Consider the following 14,402-nt stretch of genomic DNA (forward strand, 5'->3'; position numbering starts at 1 on the left):
TCCATTTAGAAAGTAATTGCAGTTGCTTACATCATACCCCTTCTCCATCTCAAAAAAATGGAAATTATATTTATTTAATTACTTCATATGCTTTTTAGAGGATTGGAAAAGCACTGTAAAGCAGCTTCAGCTGGCTGGCAGTGATAGTTATATTTATTTTCATTTCTGTTATTAAAACTATAGACTGTTAATTCCTGTACAAATTTAAACAATTGAGGATATAACAGTCAAAATATACAGTCTGTTAGAATGGGCTCAGTGTAATGGGAATAGTCTTTTTGCATACTTCATTGATTTAAAATACCTTTTGTTTTCAGTCTCACTGATGTACGTATAACAAGCCAACACCCTACCACCACCAGCTACCATAATGACAGAAAAAAACCCACTAACAACAAAAAACCCCAATCTGTTGATGTTTATCAGTGATGTTTATCAACTCTTGCATGTTGTAGAGGAGGCTGAGCAGCTGTAGTCTGCATTAATGAAATATACTAAATAGACATAGTACAACTTCCTTTACCTTTTTCATTATATTAATGCTGAGAAGATTTTTAAAGCAGAACTTATGACCTAATCATAATAAAACAGAGTTGTCTAATGATGAGGAAGAAAAATGCCACTTTTTTGCAAGATTTGAATTTTGCCTCATTTTTTGTCTTTGCTGTTGAGGGCAGATTCACACACACTTTACCTGTAGACGTGAGGTGCCTTTACTGCTATTTGAATCAGAGATGCTCTTAGTAATGTTCAAGTGTGAGGTCTTTGGAAATAGTTTTGGTGAGGTAGCTCTGGTCTTCCATTGAAACTAAGTTGATATTGAACAGCTTAAAGACCAGTTGCATCTCACTTCTCGCTTCAGGCAGGTGTTCGTATGTTTGTATGTTCTTCATTTCGTCCTCTCTGCTTCTTGCATGTGTACTGAATGTTTCCTTCATTAAGCTACAACTGAGTCAGGGTATTGGTTGGGCATTTGTTTTATGCCATGCTGTAAATGTGCCAAATGTGCACAAAAAGTAAAGTCAACAAGAAAATACTTGGTTTTCTGCAAACAGGCTATCCTGGATGTATGTCTGAAAGTTGGTAGGGATCTTTACTCACTTTGTGGATACTCATGGCTGGGAAGGAGCCATATAATGACTCTGTTTCTGATAGAAGTGCCTTCAGCTGCTAAGACTAATGACAGGCACCTGGTGTAAAGAAAGAAGGAGCTGTAAGATACTGGTTTTTATGCTTGTATTTAGTCTTCAGGCTCTCAAGCCGTCTCAATGAGAAAAGAGGGACAGAAGACTTCAAAGCCAGCAAAAATCAGTGGCAAGAAAAAGGTTTTCTAAAATATTTTATATTTTCAGTTCTTTTAATACCCAGCCTGTAAATGGCAGAAATTATCAAACTAACTGAACTCAAAAATTACTCTCTGAGTTAGAGCAGTAATTCACTCTTGCCTGTAAGTAAATAGCCTGTAATGACAGCTGTAACTTGTCTCAGTTGAAAGCAAAGGACAAGTATGTTTTACCATTTCTAACTGTGTTCTTGGGAAGTGAAAATGTTCTTTTTGTTCTCTGCATCAGAGGATGCATAAAAAGGAGAAATATAGGAGGAACTGTCAAATATAATGCTGACAAATTAATGGAGGGGTTTAATCTTGTAGGACTTGGTAGGGGTTACAATTCAGGTTACCACAATAAATCTACTGGCAGCCATTCCTTGAAATGAGGAATTGGAATTTCTTGCAGAAAGCTGTTTCTGAATCTGACTCTGCCATTCACCAGAGTGATAATTTTTTTAGCAAGTCACTTTGCAAAACTGTGTCTGTTTCATACATACCTACGATTCTCTGCTATATGGAACAGGAGATGTTTCTGATTATATGTATTTGTTATACTTGACAAGTACAAATACTTGACAAAAAAAAATACTAATGGACTGTAGTACCAATTGAGGACAAATAATCAGAGAGGAAAAAGCTTGAAGAAATAAATTCTTTCATGGCCTGTAGAAAGGGTAGAGAAGAGGTTGATCAAGGTCAAAAATTTACCTAATACCAATTAAGAAAATTATTTTGCAGAACCCTGATTATTTTTGTAATATATAAAAATATTCATTTGTCTAGACTGACCAGTGAGATAAATGAATAATGTACATTGCTTGAGCATAATCCTACTATTAATTTTATATAAATGTGTAACTTTGTTCTCACAGAGCTCAGTCATAGGTGCAATAGAATTCTCTCATTTAAGTTGTGAGTTTGGGCACTAAAGGAATTTATTTTTTTGTTGCTCCAGGTAGCAAATTATTCCTCAGAAGGTGTATTTATAAATATAAATCAAACCTGGTGATTTTGATTATATCATAATTTTTCATTATTTACTTTGCAACCCAGTTATTAGATGTAATTTCAAATAATCAACACAGAAACATTATGATTACTTTTCTGTTTATTTTTTTTCCAGAAAACCAATCAGAAGAAAAATCAGAGAGTGGCAGTGCTGGTGAGTACATTATTACTGCAGATTTTGAGGTTTGCTTCTTAAGAAATTGGTAGATTTAAAAAAAAAAAAAGTGTCTTTTTTGTTATATTTTGTAGAATATCACAAGATTAAAAAATATCTTCATAAACTTTATCTGCTGTGCCAGAAAGTTTAAATTATTATTTTTTATTTAAGAGAAGAGGAATAAAATGATGAGGCAGAGGTTTAGAAATGTAATGTTCTTTGCTATGTTGTTTTAGATTTTTTTTATTTATTTTTCAAATTTTTTTTTTGTTGTTGTTTCAATTTATTGCTTGCCTACATTTTAGTTTGAATTCTTTTCTTTTGGTTTGGAAGGTTTGTAATGCATTTCTGCATCTTTCGTTATTTGATTCCAGTTGGATAAACTAAGCAGTCATAAAAATAGTCCATTAAAAGTAGGGTTATCTCTGATGCGCATGGGTTAAATAGTACTGGGACTGGAGTGGCACTTGTTAAGTGGTAATGGCACAGATAGGAGATGGCTCATGTGAAGGAGTTTCAAATTCCTACTTTTCTTAAAAACATTTCCTAAACATAAATCTAGTGCTAGTGGGTGTTTAAAATATCCTCTTGAAAGTACTTTTTGGACACTTAAACGTGGAGACATCTGCTTTTTCTCATGTCTGACTTTGAATTGCATTTCAGCCTCAAATATTGTCAAAGATAAATAGTTTGTGTCTGGCCAGAAGTAGGGTTTGGTTTGTGTTTTCTGTAGCAGGGAATTTTTTGATAAATGGGGATTCCTTCCATTACCCTGGCCTAAGCATGTCAGAAGACTGGTGTTAGGAATGTTATAGTCTGCAGACTTGCATGGAATCCAAGGTGTGTTTTATAGCTTGCAGTTCTTCTCAATTAATTGTAAAATGTGTTCACTCTGATTCTGTGTGAATCATGGTGCAGTTTTAAGATAAGAAGGGCTACTTCCTAGAGATTGGTATTTTATACCACTTGAAAACTGAGATTCACTGCTGTGTAGTGTCTCATGTAAATCAGGTATTGAGATTTTAACTGCTAAAATGAATCAGAATTTTGATAATTCCATTTAGTTGTTATTTTAGTTGTAAGGACACACTCTCGGTTTTGCTTGGCTTTTGTGATTTATTTTGTTTCGGTTTGTGTTTGAATGGTTGAATTGTTTACTCTTCACTCTGGGTGCCTCCTCCTTGTTCTGCCAATGTTGTGTAAGATGTCCACGTGTTTAGTTGTTTGTGCTTTTGTTTCGGCCAGAAGAACGAATTACTGTATGGTGTGAGCTGTTTAAATATGCTGACAAGATGAGTTCTAAACCCATTTGATGGAATCAAACTGGTTATGGATTAACTCTCTGAGTGATGGTAGTAGGTTACCCTGGGGCAAGGGTCCTTACTAAGGACCTTACCAACCTTCTTACCAAGGAGGACTCAGCTATCAGTTACACTATTTGTTTATTCACTTTTTTCTCAAAATCATTGTGGAACTCAGATGACCTTTTCCAAACTACCTCTCAAGTAATTCAGGTTATTTAGTACTCAATTTTTCTGTTGATCTACTGTTTCTTGGCCTATGTCAAGTACTTTAGAGGCAAAGATGATGATGTTTTTATGTATTTATTAAGGATGTTAGCATAACAATATCCTTTGGGGTATTACTGTAATAAAAATATGTAAGCTTTATTAGTAAGTAAAGAAAGTAAAAGAGATAAGACATTCAGAAACCATTTGATTTACATCCTTAAAAAAACTTTTACATTGGTAAGGTGCTGTCAAACTTTAGAATTTGTGTCATAAATCCTTGACAATTTTAATCACATTTATTGTTAGGATAGTTGTAAACCACCTAGAAAAGCCATGGTAGTATTGTGACTCTACATGATGCTGTTTGAGAGAGACTGTGGGTGATACTGGACCAGACCAGAGGTCATCTGGCTGCTGTCCTGTCCTCAGTGGTGGTCAGCAGCAGATGCCTTGAGATGAGTGTAAGACCAGTGCAGAAGCTGATCTTACAAATGATATCTCCCCAAGACACTTCACATAGAATCATAGAACAGCTTGGTTTGAAAGGGACCTTTCAAGCTCACCTAGTCCAACACCCCTGCAGTGAGCAGGGGCATCTTCATGTAAAACAGGTTGCTCAGACTCCTGTCCAACCTAACTTTTAATCTTTCCAGAACTGAGTATCCACCTCCTCTCTGGGCAACCTGTTCAGTTTCTTCCAGCCTTAATGACTCACAGCTCAGGGAGTTCCAGAGCCAGAGTGGTGGTGTTTTACTTAACAGGATCTCATGGATTTTTCTTCTATGAAGTGTCCCTGTTGGTTGAGCCCATGTAAAATCTTTAGTATCCATAATATCTCAAATGAAGTTTACAGTCATAATATTCAGGAATCGAGACACATATGTGAGACAAGTTTCCTTAAACTAAATTTGAGTTCCTTTTGCATTTTATCATTTTAAATCAGTTTTTCCATACAGAAATCCTATTTATTTAGAGCTTGTGATAAACAGTGTTTGGTGATTCAACTAGTGTTGTTTAGTGCCTGAAGGCTGGTTTATGCTAAAAGCGAAAGGAGCATAGCAAATGACACACTAAGCTAAAGGAAAAAAGAAATGAGGATTGGCTTTGCTTGGTCCTATATGAGGATGAGCAAGCAATTTAAACCCAAATATGTGTATGTGGCTCTTGTTTGTTTATGGCATTGCTTGCACCTACCTGAAAGTGCTGTCAGTGGTGACAGAAGCTGTGAAAATCGAGCATTTGTGCCAGTATAAAGTGTTACCTGCTCCCCCCCCAATAAAAATACTCAGAAGCTGCTGCTCTGAGCCTGTGTAGTCTGCTGAGAATGATACAGTAAAGAAGTGCATTCTCATGTATGAGCAAATGCAATTAGGTGCTGTCCTTGTGGAAGTGCATTATATGGAAGCTGCATGGGCAGCAGCTGAGTATATAGTGTTGCCCAAGCTTTTGAGCATGTAGACAGACAATACAGAGTGAATTTAGAATTAAAATTTTACCAATTGTGAGTGTATGAGTATGACTGCAGACACAAATATACAACACTCAAACTATTTGTAGATACCACTTCCTTAATCTCTTGATATTGTAGTGAAATAAAAGGATTCACATGTTGATTATATATATGTTGGAATATCTGAAATTCTTAGTAAGTGTGATGATAATCACTGAACTCCATGTGATAAAATTAGCAATTTTTTGTTAAAGGCAGAGACTTCTTATGGTATATATACCACATCATGGGATGGTATAAAACTGCTAAATGCACATTTGATTTTATCCTCTTTCAAGCAGTTAATATATATTAACTAAACTTAAAAAGTGAAACTCTTAACTGAAAAATTATTGTCTGGAGGAATAAAACAGTAACTTTTAATTAAAATACTAGCCTACAACTCAGTGTTAAAGATAATTTAGGTGTGGATTCTGCCATTTTCAAGACACAGAAACAGTTTTTGTCTTGGAAATGTAACTGGGTTTGTTGGCAGATAAATACAAAACAACTTAAAATACAAGCTTCCCAGTAGCTTTCCAGGAGCTGTAATCATTGCAAGTCTCCACTGGTAGCTGTTGAAACACGCAAGGAAGCAATGATTCCTGCTTTAAGGAATATGTAGTCAAGTCCTATAGTACTGGTTTTAATACATATTGTGGAAGAACAGGGAAAGTGCAGCGGTAGAATTACAAAAAGATACAGATTTAATGTAAGTCAGCACCAATTGGAGTTAAATTTTTTGAGAATTTGCATAAATGTCCATGGTGTTCTTAAGGTCTGGCTATTTCAGTATGTTGTATGAGTAGTCTAACATGTATGTCTGAGCAAAATAATGTTCTTATTGTAATACAGTTTCTCACCTGAGAACAGAACCTGATACAAAACAATGGAAGTTAATCCCATGACTGTATTTTGTCCTTCTATGATGTTCACGTCTAACTTGTAGAAGCAGTAAACTAAACAGAAGTGTGCTTTTGGCTTGTACAAGAGATCTTGGTTTTCCTTGTGACTCTTGAGGAATGCCAGGAATCTCAGCCATGCCAGGCATTGCAGATCATGACTTCACAAATTGTGTTTGTTTTCTATGAGGTATTTGGTGATTATTGCAGTTCACCCACTTCACAGCATGATTTGATGGGTTCAGACTTCCGTAGTATTGCAAATTCAGAGCCTTGAATGATGGATCAAGGGGGCAGATTAAAATCAAATGTTTTCTGTCTTGGCCAGTACAAGACTGACATGTAACAGATGTAAGGCTTGCAGAAGTCAGTTTCAAAGTAAATAAAATGAGGTGGTTCTGCACTCAGAATGTAATTGAATTCCTTGACAGAAAATGTGGACATAAAGGTGGTATTTGCTAAAGGCTAACATGACCTTAGAGGAGAGCAAAGGGATATGAAAGGTTGTAGAATGATAGAATAGTTTGGGTTGCCTTAAAGGCATCTGGTTCCAGCTGCTCTGCCACGGGCAGGGATATCTTCCACTTGACCAGGTTGCTCAGGGCCCCATCCAGCCTGGCCTGAAAGACTTCCATGGATGGGGCATCCGCAGCCTCTTCCAGTGTCTCACCATCCTCACAGTAAACAATTTCTTCCTAATATATAATCTAATCCTGCCCTTTTTTCTTTTGAGAAGCCTTTGTCCCTTGTCCTATTGTTACATTTCCTTGTCAAAAGTCTCTCTCCTGTAGTCCCCTTTAGGTACTGGAAGGACCCCTCTAAGGTCACCCTGGAACCTTTTCTCCTGGCCAAACAACCCCAGCTCTCTCAGCCTGTGCTCATAGGAGAGGTTCTCCACCACCTCTGATCAGCTTTGTGGCCCTTCTCTGGACCTGTCCAACAGGACTGTGTCCTTCTTATGCTGGAGACCCCAAAGGTGGAAGCAGTATTCCACATGGGGTTTCAGGAGAGGCAAGAGGGACAGAGTCGCCTCCCTTGACCTGTTGGCCACTCCTCTTTTGATACAGCTCAGAATACAATTGACCTTCTGGGCTGTGAGCTCACATTTCCGGGTTATGTTGACCTTCTCATCGACCAAAATCTACCTAAGGGGACTAAGATCGAGAGGACATCTGATTTGTGAGACCCCAAGCCCTAAAGCCAGGTGGACACTGGGATGCACACCCAGCAGGATAAACATACATAGCTGCACTGTCCTTAGGTTTCTTCATAGATGTCTGCTTGTGACCTCTTTACTGGAGTCATGATGATGAGCAAAGCAGACCTTTAGTGTGATCCAGTACAGTTACGCTCAGGCTTTATTTCCCTCTTTCTCCCACTTGCCTTTTTTTTTCCCCCCCCTCTTCTATGCTGCTGTTACACAGCTTCTACCAGGGATATTTAGTTAAAAGTTTCTTCTTTTTAACCATGAAAATAACTTTTTTTGGGGGAAAACAATTAAAGCAAAGGCAAGATCAGCTCTTCCAAGATTGTGTGTAGTCATTTATCTTTGGCTTTGGTAACTGCAGCTTCAGGAGCACTGGAGGCACTAGTGCAGTTGGAGGATCTGAACTGTCTGTATACTTGAGTCTGGAAACAGTCTAGCAAAACTCATTTTTTGCTCTTCCTGAGCTGTCAGGCTTTTCCTGCCCCAGCATCTTGCCAATAGCGGTGGTGATGCAGGAGCAGCGTATATCTGTGCTACAGCATATTGTCCTACTCATGCAGGTTGTCTGAGGAAACTCTGTAGGCTAACCCAGAAATCATAATCTTGGTACAGCAAGAAAAGTTATAGAAGTGGACTTTTATCATCATATGGGAAGGCATGAGATAGCCTACGTGTTAGATTTCCACCCTGTTGGGAAAGAACTTTATTTGCTGTTCATTTTAGAAAATGTGTTGGAAATGTCACAAGACCTGGCAGTGCTGCAGGCCTTAGATAATGTTAGTATTGATAGGACTTCTAACCTCAAGAGTACCTTTTCCTCTCTTTAGCTGATTCTTATCAACCTGGCTGGCAGGACCTTTAATTTGTCTCCTCTGAGATTACCAGTTTCAGCACTGAGAAAATGTACTGCTTTATCTCTAATACTTGCCAAAGGCCTTAAGTAGAGAGGCAATAAATGACTGGGTTTGGTGTTACAGTTGCTTGTTGTGTTTACATTTTTTCTTGCTTAGCCGGTTCATTGCTAGTTTGTTTGCTTATTTTTTCTTCCTAATTGAGAGAGTCTGTATCCACCTCTGACCTGTTCTTTTTTTTTTTTTTCACTTCATCTGCTCACTATGGTACAAAATCAGGAACCTCCTAGGAGTTAACGAATAGCTTTCTGTGGAGCTGCAGCAGGAGATTTGTAGCTTGAAGTTTTCTATTAACATCTTTTTTAAAAGTTAATTCCTCTGACTTTGGCTACAATAAAGAAAATTGCCTCTTTGAAAGCTGGCATATGAAAAGCATAAAGAGAGTTTTGTAAGATTTTTTCCCCCATTATTTGTTTATTAATTTCAGGATTATTAGACGTTACTTATATTGTATAGCCTCAGTGTTGCATTGTGTGGGCATCTGTCTTCATCATAAAACCGAGACCCTCAGCTGACACTGAGTCCCTTTCTCTTCATCTCATAGTGCTCATAGGCTCTCACCACACTTCTTCCTCCCCATTCTCATAGCTGGGGGAGTTCAGCACTGCAGACTTCCCTGAGCATCAGACTCTAGCAAGACCCTTGGAACTTCATCTTCCTTAGGCATTTCCCCAGCAAGCAGTCTTGGGTTTTTAAATCTGAATTCTCATCTCCGTGATGTGTTTCTGTTGCTGGTAGAGTGCCACGCCCTTACACAGGATGCCAAATCTCTCTTCAGCAGCTGTGAGCAAGACTTTGAGCTTTGGTTAGGGCACGCTTTCCATACCTGGAAAAAAGCTGCCACTGAAAGTTTGGTGGTGTCAAAGGGGAAAAAAAAAGATGTAAAAAAAAGTGTAGAAATCAAGCTTTTCACAAAACTGAAATAATGCCTGGGGTGGAACTAGTAGAATCCCCCTTTAATGCTGAGAAAATTATGGCTTTTGTGAACTGTATGTAAACCAAGGTTATGTCCCCCAAAGTCACACCACCAGCGAACAAGGCAATGTTGTGGTAATTTTTAGCATTATCAGGAGAAGCTTACATAAATTCAGAATGACTCAATTTATAGGAGTCATCTTCTAACAACTTGGTTTTGGAATCCTAGCATGTTGAGCTTGCATATCATCATGTCGTAATAGTGTTTTAAATGAGTAGCTGCTGTTTACAGCTATAATTATTGTACCAGCTTTGAGCAGCACAGATAGGCTTCCTTGGGAGACTGTTGCATTATCTGTGTGTGGTACTCCTACTATGAACATTTTTGGGAAAAGAAATCAACTGTCTAGTTCTACAGAACATTACGCAATTTCAGAAGGAAAGGCAACCGCAGTTCCTTTTTCGGAATGCTTGCTCATCCACGTTCCTCAGGTGTCATCATACATCTTCCTCCTACCTTCCCCAGTCCTTGCCATGCTGCTTGTTTTCTGGCATTTTATTGGGAATGATGATGATTTACAGAGGCAGTGTTTTGAGACAATGTTCTCTGTGATATACCAATACATGAGAGTTACAGAATATCTATTTCAAATGTAAATAAAACCCAGAATGTTATTTTTTCTGATCCTAAATTTCTTGTGCCTTACTTACTGCATTTGTTTCAACACAGTAAATTATGCAAGCCTCTCTCTTCAGATAAGGATTCCTTCTTTTTTTTTAACTAGTAGTCACTTTCCTGTCAATCTACCCTGTGTTGCAGGGCAGCAGACAACGTTGGGTTTATGTAATAGTTATTTAGCAAAGATGATCCAGCCTAGGAAAATAGTATTTATTTTGTCACAGACCCAAGTGAAAATAGTATTTATTTTGTCACAGACCCAAGTGAACTTGTGCTCTTCATCCCCAATCCTGATTTATCAGTCAGCAGCATTAGGGCAACATGACCCTTCTACACAAATAAAGGAATGGATTAGACACTGCTCTTATTAAATTTTATTATTTGTTGCCTGCCCTTACTCTGCTTGTATACTAATGAGGAGTGGAGGAAGAAGATAATTTTCTTAACATCTTCTTGTCTTACTGAGTGGAAACCTTTTAATGCTTTTAAGAGGTGAAAATAACAATGCCACCGATTTTCTGAAAATAATGATGTAATTTTTACTTACTGTAGAAAAGAAGTGACCTGTTGTCACTTAAACAGTTGTAATAGGTACAAATGCAAAAAAATAAATAAGACATGAGTGTTTGAAAATATCAATAGTGCAATTATGAGGCTGTGAAACACTAATCAGTGAGTGAGTCAGTACTGAAAGTACGGGATTGGAGCTGCAATTTGACCTTGTTGCGCAGCCTCTGTATTTCACACCATCAAGACTAACTCCAGAAATCACATTTGACTCTAGAAGTCATTGGGCAGTAGGTGGTTAGAGACTGAAGAAATACTTCAAGCAGGTATTGTATATGTTTTTTCCCAGTGTTTATTCTTTCCCAGGCATCCCTGACAAAGCCCCACAGCTGGCCTGGTGAAAGGAAGGGGTGCGGTGAAACACAAGTGAAAAATGATTGCATGATGGGAGAAGAGAACAAGCCAAAGGAAAAGATGTGAGGGTCAAGGATCAAAAATAGGGATTCTCCCAGACATGTGAAGTCTCTGAGTTTAGAAACATTTCCCAGTCACCAGAGAAAACAGGGCTAAAACTGGCCTTAGTCTGACATAGTGCAGCCACTTGTAGGTTTCATTTTCATACAGAAATCCATATAGTTGGTACCTATGCCTCTGTATGGCCAAGTGTGATAGTCCTTGGCTTCTCCTCCACCACTGGGGAAAGATGGACATCTAAGTGTTTTGGTCAGTTTGGCGGCCATTTCTATCTTTCCATAAGCAGTCATTCAAGAAATTAATAGGGGCAAGGACTTTTTTTTGTAGACTATGGGATTTAGTCGTGCTTCAGTTGCCTCTGTCCTTTCTACTTGATTACATCTTTTCTCACCTGACAAAACAGGCAGGGAGGCAAGGGGAGCTGACCAAGCTGTGTAGCTGGTTAAGTGCCTCCTTGGGGAAATGTGAGGAAGTTCCTTCTTACTCCTACCAGAGCAGTTGAAGATCATCAGAGAAATTATTGATATTGATTATTGATAATTATTGATAGAGAGTAATTGTCATTCCTTCCTGATACTTGTAGGACAGTTCTGATAAGCTTTTTGTGATCCAAGTTTGAATGAGAGGAAGGAGAATAGAAATACTTTGCATTAAGTAATGTTAATGTTGTTAGAACAACTGTGGGTATTTCTGACTTAAGCACTTGATTTTGCAGCTTCCATATTGTCATAGTAGTTATTGAACATGAATTTCCAACTTTAAAGAAAAGACAGAAAAGGTAGCTGATGCATAACTGGGTATTTTTTCTGGCTCATCCTACTGTTATGGAACCCAAGTATCCACCTGACTGACTGAACATATGCAAAATATATTTGTTATAACGTTCAGTATGTTTATGGAGTAAAAAGGAAACATCATTCACAGTATTGAGGCTTTATGTGATCTTTCTGTTTATGTACCAAAGCAAGACACTTCCACTCTGAAAAATTGCTCAAGTTTATATCTATTTTGAGGTCTCTAATTGTAGCTGATATGGCATGATTCAAGACAGTTGTGGATTTGTTTAGTCTGAATAGGGAAGGGAATTAATTTTTTTACCTCCATGTTCCTCTCTGCTGTGTAATTCAGCGCTGACTGTGGTCCCTTTGATCAGAGGTAGCATGTAAAAATTTCAAACCCTGACACTTGGAGAAATGCATCACTGCTCATGAAAAAGGCAAAAGAAACAAGATTGTGGCTAGCGTTGCAGCAGATGACTTTACATGTGTACCATAGATGTCAGTGTTACTTACACAGAAATACACAAAAAGTACAGTAAAAATGATATAAGGTAATGAATCATTGAATTTTAGACAAACAAACAAACAAACCAACCCACAATAAGCCAACCAAACAACACAGGTATTTATTTTAATAATGATTAAGTGGTACATTTTTCACTTAAAAAAATCTTTTAAAGTTCTCTTTCGTAGGTTGAGATACTCTGAACCAAAAGCTTGGCAAAGAAATCTTTTATGAATAGCTGTAGAATATTCTTAGAAGATGCTTCAGGTGGTTTCCATGTTACCTGTGATTATCAGCTTATGAATAACTTATATTCTGAAAGTATTTTCTACAATAAATGCAAACCCATCAAATTCTCTACTGATTTTTCCTGAGTGAAAGTCACGCTCCAGTAAAAAAAACTGGTACTGCCTTCTGATAGGGATGTGCTAACAATTGATTTCTTGGTGTTTGGCATCTTAAGAGCGCAACTGAAAGGCAAACAACCACAACATATTTTATTTAACATATATTAATTGTTTGAAATAAAAATTGGGTTTTGCTTTCCTTCTTTTCAGCTGCAATTACATTTTAATCTCAGCCAAAGACCCAGGACAAATGAAGGTTATAATCAAAAGCGTTTAAGTGCAAATGGATGATTTGACATCCCAGGAGCAACAGCCTCCTCCAGACTTTGTGCTGATGCAGGCTGTGTATTTGACAGCACTGTAAGCATGCTGCTTTAAAACTTGTGGATTCTTTATGGAGCTTTTTTAGATTGCCTTGTCACTTGCTCATGTAGAGAATTGTATCTACAAAGGGCTTTTCATGTAATTGTTCTGTGTGATTGTCTTTCGAGTTCTTGTCCTAGAAGATCAACAGGATTTTGTATTTCTTTTAGGGAAGCTTTCATATTTGCTTTTCACAGAAGTCCTACAGGTTCTTATAAGCACAAGATTAGTGGTTAATGAGGATTTTTTTTATACATCAATTTGAAAATAGCTTGGAGGGGGAGGAGAGAAGATGACACATGCTGGTGGCATATGTAAACAATAGTATTTTACTAGGTATCTTTTGTGTGTATATAATTAATGCATTTGGACAAATTCACAGAAGTTTTGGGATATATGAACAGTTCTTCAGCTTGTTTCCTTAAATGTAAAGTGATCTGATTTTTAAACATTAGTCTAGAATAGTTCCACTTAGAACCATATCTTTTATAGAACTACATTTTTTATGAACTGTACGTCTGTAACATGAAGATAGAAAACTTCATGGTTTCTAGACAGTGGATTCATTCTGATGGAGTATTCTGGAGAGATTGAGTTCTCCCATTTGATAAAATTGTATTGGAATATGTTTCAGTCACTGCTGCCTGGTCTGGAGGCGTAGCATCGCTGTATTAATTCATCTCTAGCAAGGGACCTACTTAACAACACCTGTTGTATGTTAAAAGTGAAAAGAGAGTTTCATGTTGAGGGATAAGTGGACCTTGCATCTGTATTCTCAGCCTTGATACTAAGGATTGATTTGTTCCCCCTAAAGTCCAAACCACAACTGTTCTCAGCCTGTCTTGTGTTAGCTGTTTTCCTTGGTTGTCACTTCTAGTATGGATTATACTGCCTTTTGTTGACATTATTTATTTCCTATACAAATTCTATGTTTTGGGAGAACATAGAATTGGTTTTCTTCTTTATAAGCATTTTACTTGAATTTTGGGTTCATGTGAGCTGTGAATGATGATTGGTTTTAATGACAAAGCTCAGAGTTAGTGCTGCTTCTTCTTGCCTTTTGTGATGATTTTTCAGTTTGCTTCTGTGAAGTGGCTGGTTTGTAATACTTGTATTTAAATCAGTTACAGTTGTTCCATAGAAACGGTTAAAACTTTGTTTAAAATATAAATGAAAAGATTTGATAAATAGTGGAGATGAGGAGAATGAAGGTATTTATTCCATTACTTAGAGTGAATCGTCTTTAATGCCAGCAGGTGGTCTGTTCAGAACTGATAGTACTCATTTCATTAGTAAGCCACTGTGCAAAGCAAGGGCT

The 14,402-nt window shown here is 37.5% G+C and overlaps 1 protein-coding gene across 1 annotated transcript in view; it reads left to right on the forward strand.

Annotated features, from left to right (window-relative positions):
• The window catches only part of GTF2F2 (general transcription factor IIF subunit 2), an 82,399-nt gene that overhangs the window by 12,012 nt on the left and 55,985 nt on the right, over positions 1-14,402 (forward strand). Inside the window, exon 5 of the mRNA XM_058854770.1 lies at positions 2,454-2,492. Within this exon, the coding sequence (XP_058710753.1) occupies positions 2,454-2,492 (39 nt within the window). The remainder of the gene's footprint in view (positions 1-2,453; positions 2,493-14,402) is intronic.

Source organism: Poecile atricapillus, chromosome 1, assembly GCF_030490865.1.
Source record: "Poecile atricapillus isolate bPoeAtr1 chromosome 1, bPoeAtr1.hap1, whole genome shotgun sequence".
Classification (NCBI taxonomy): domain Eukaryota; kingdom Metazoa; phylum Chordata; class Aves; order Passeriformes; family Paridae; genus Poecile; species Poecile atricapillus.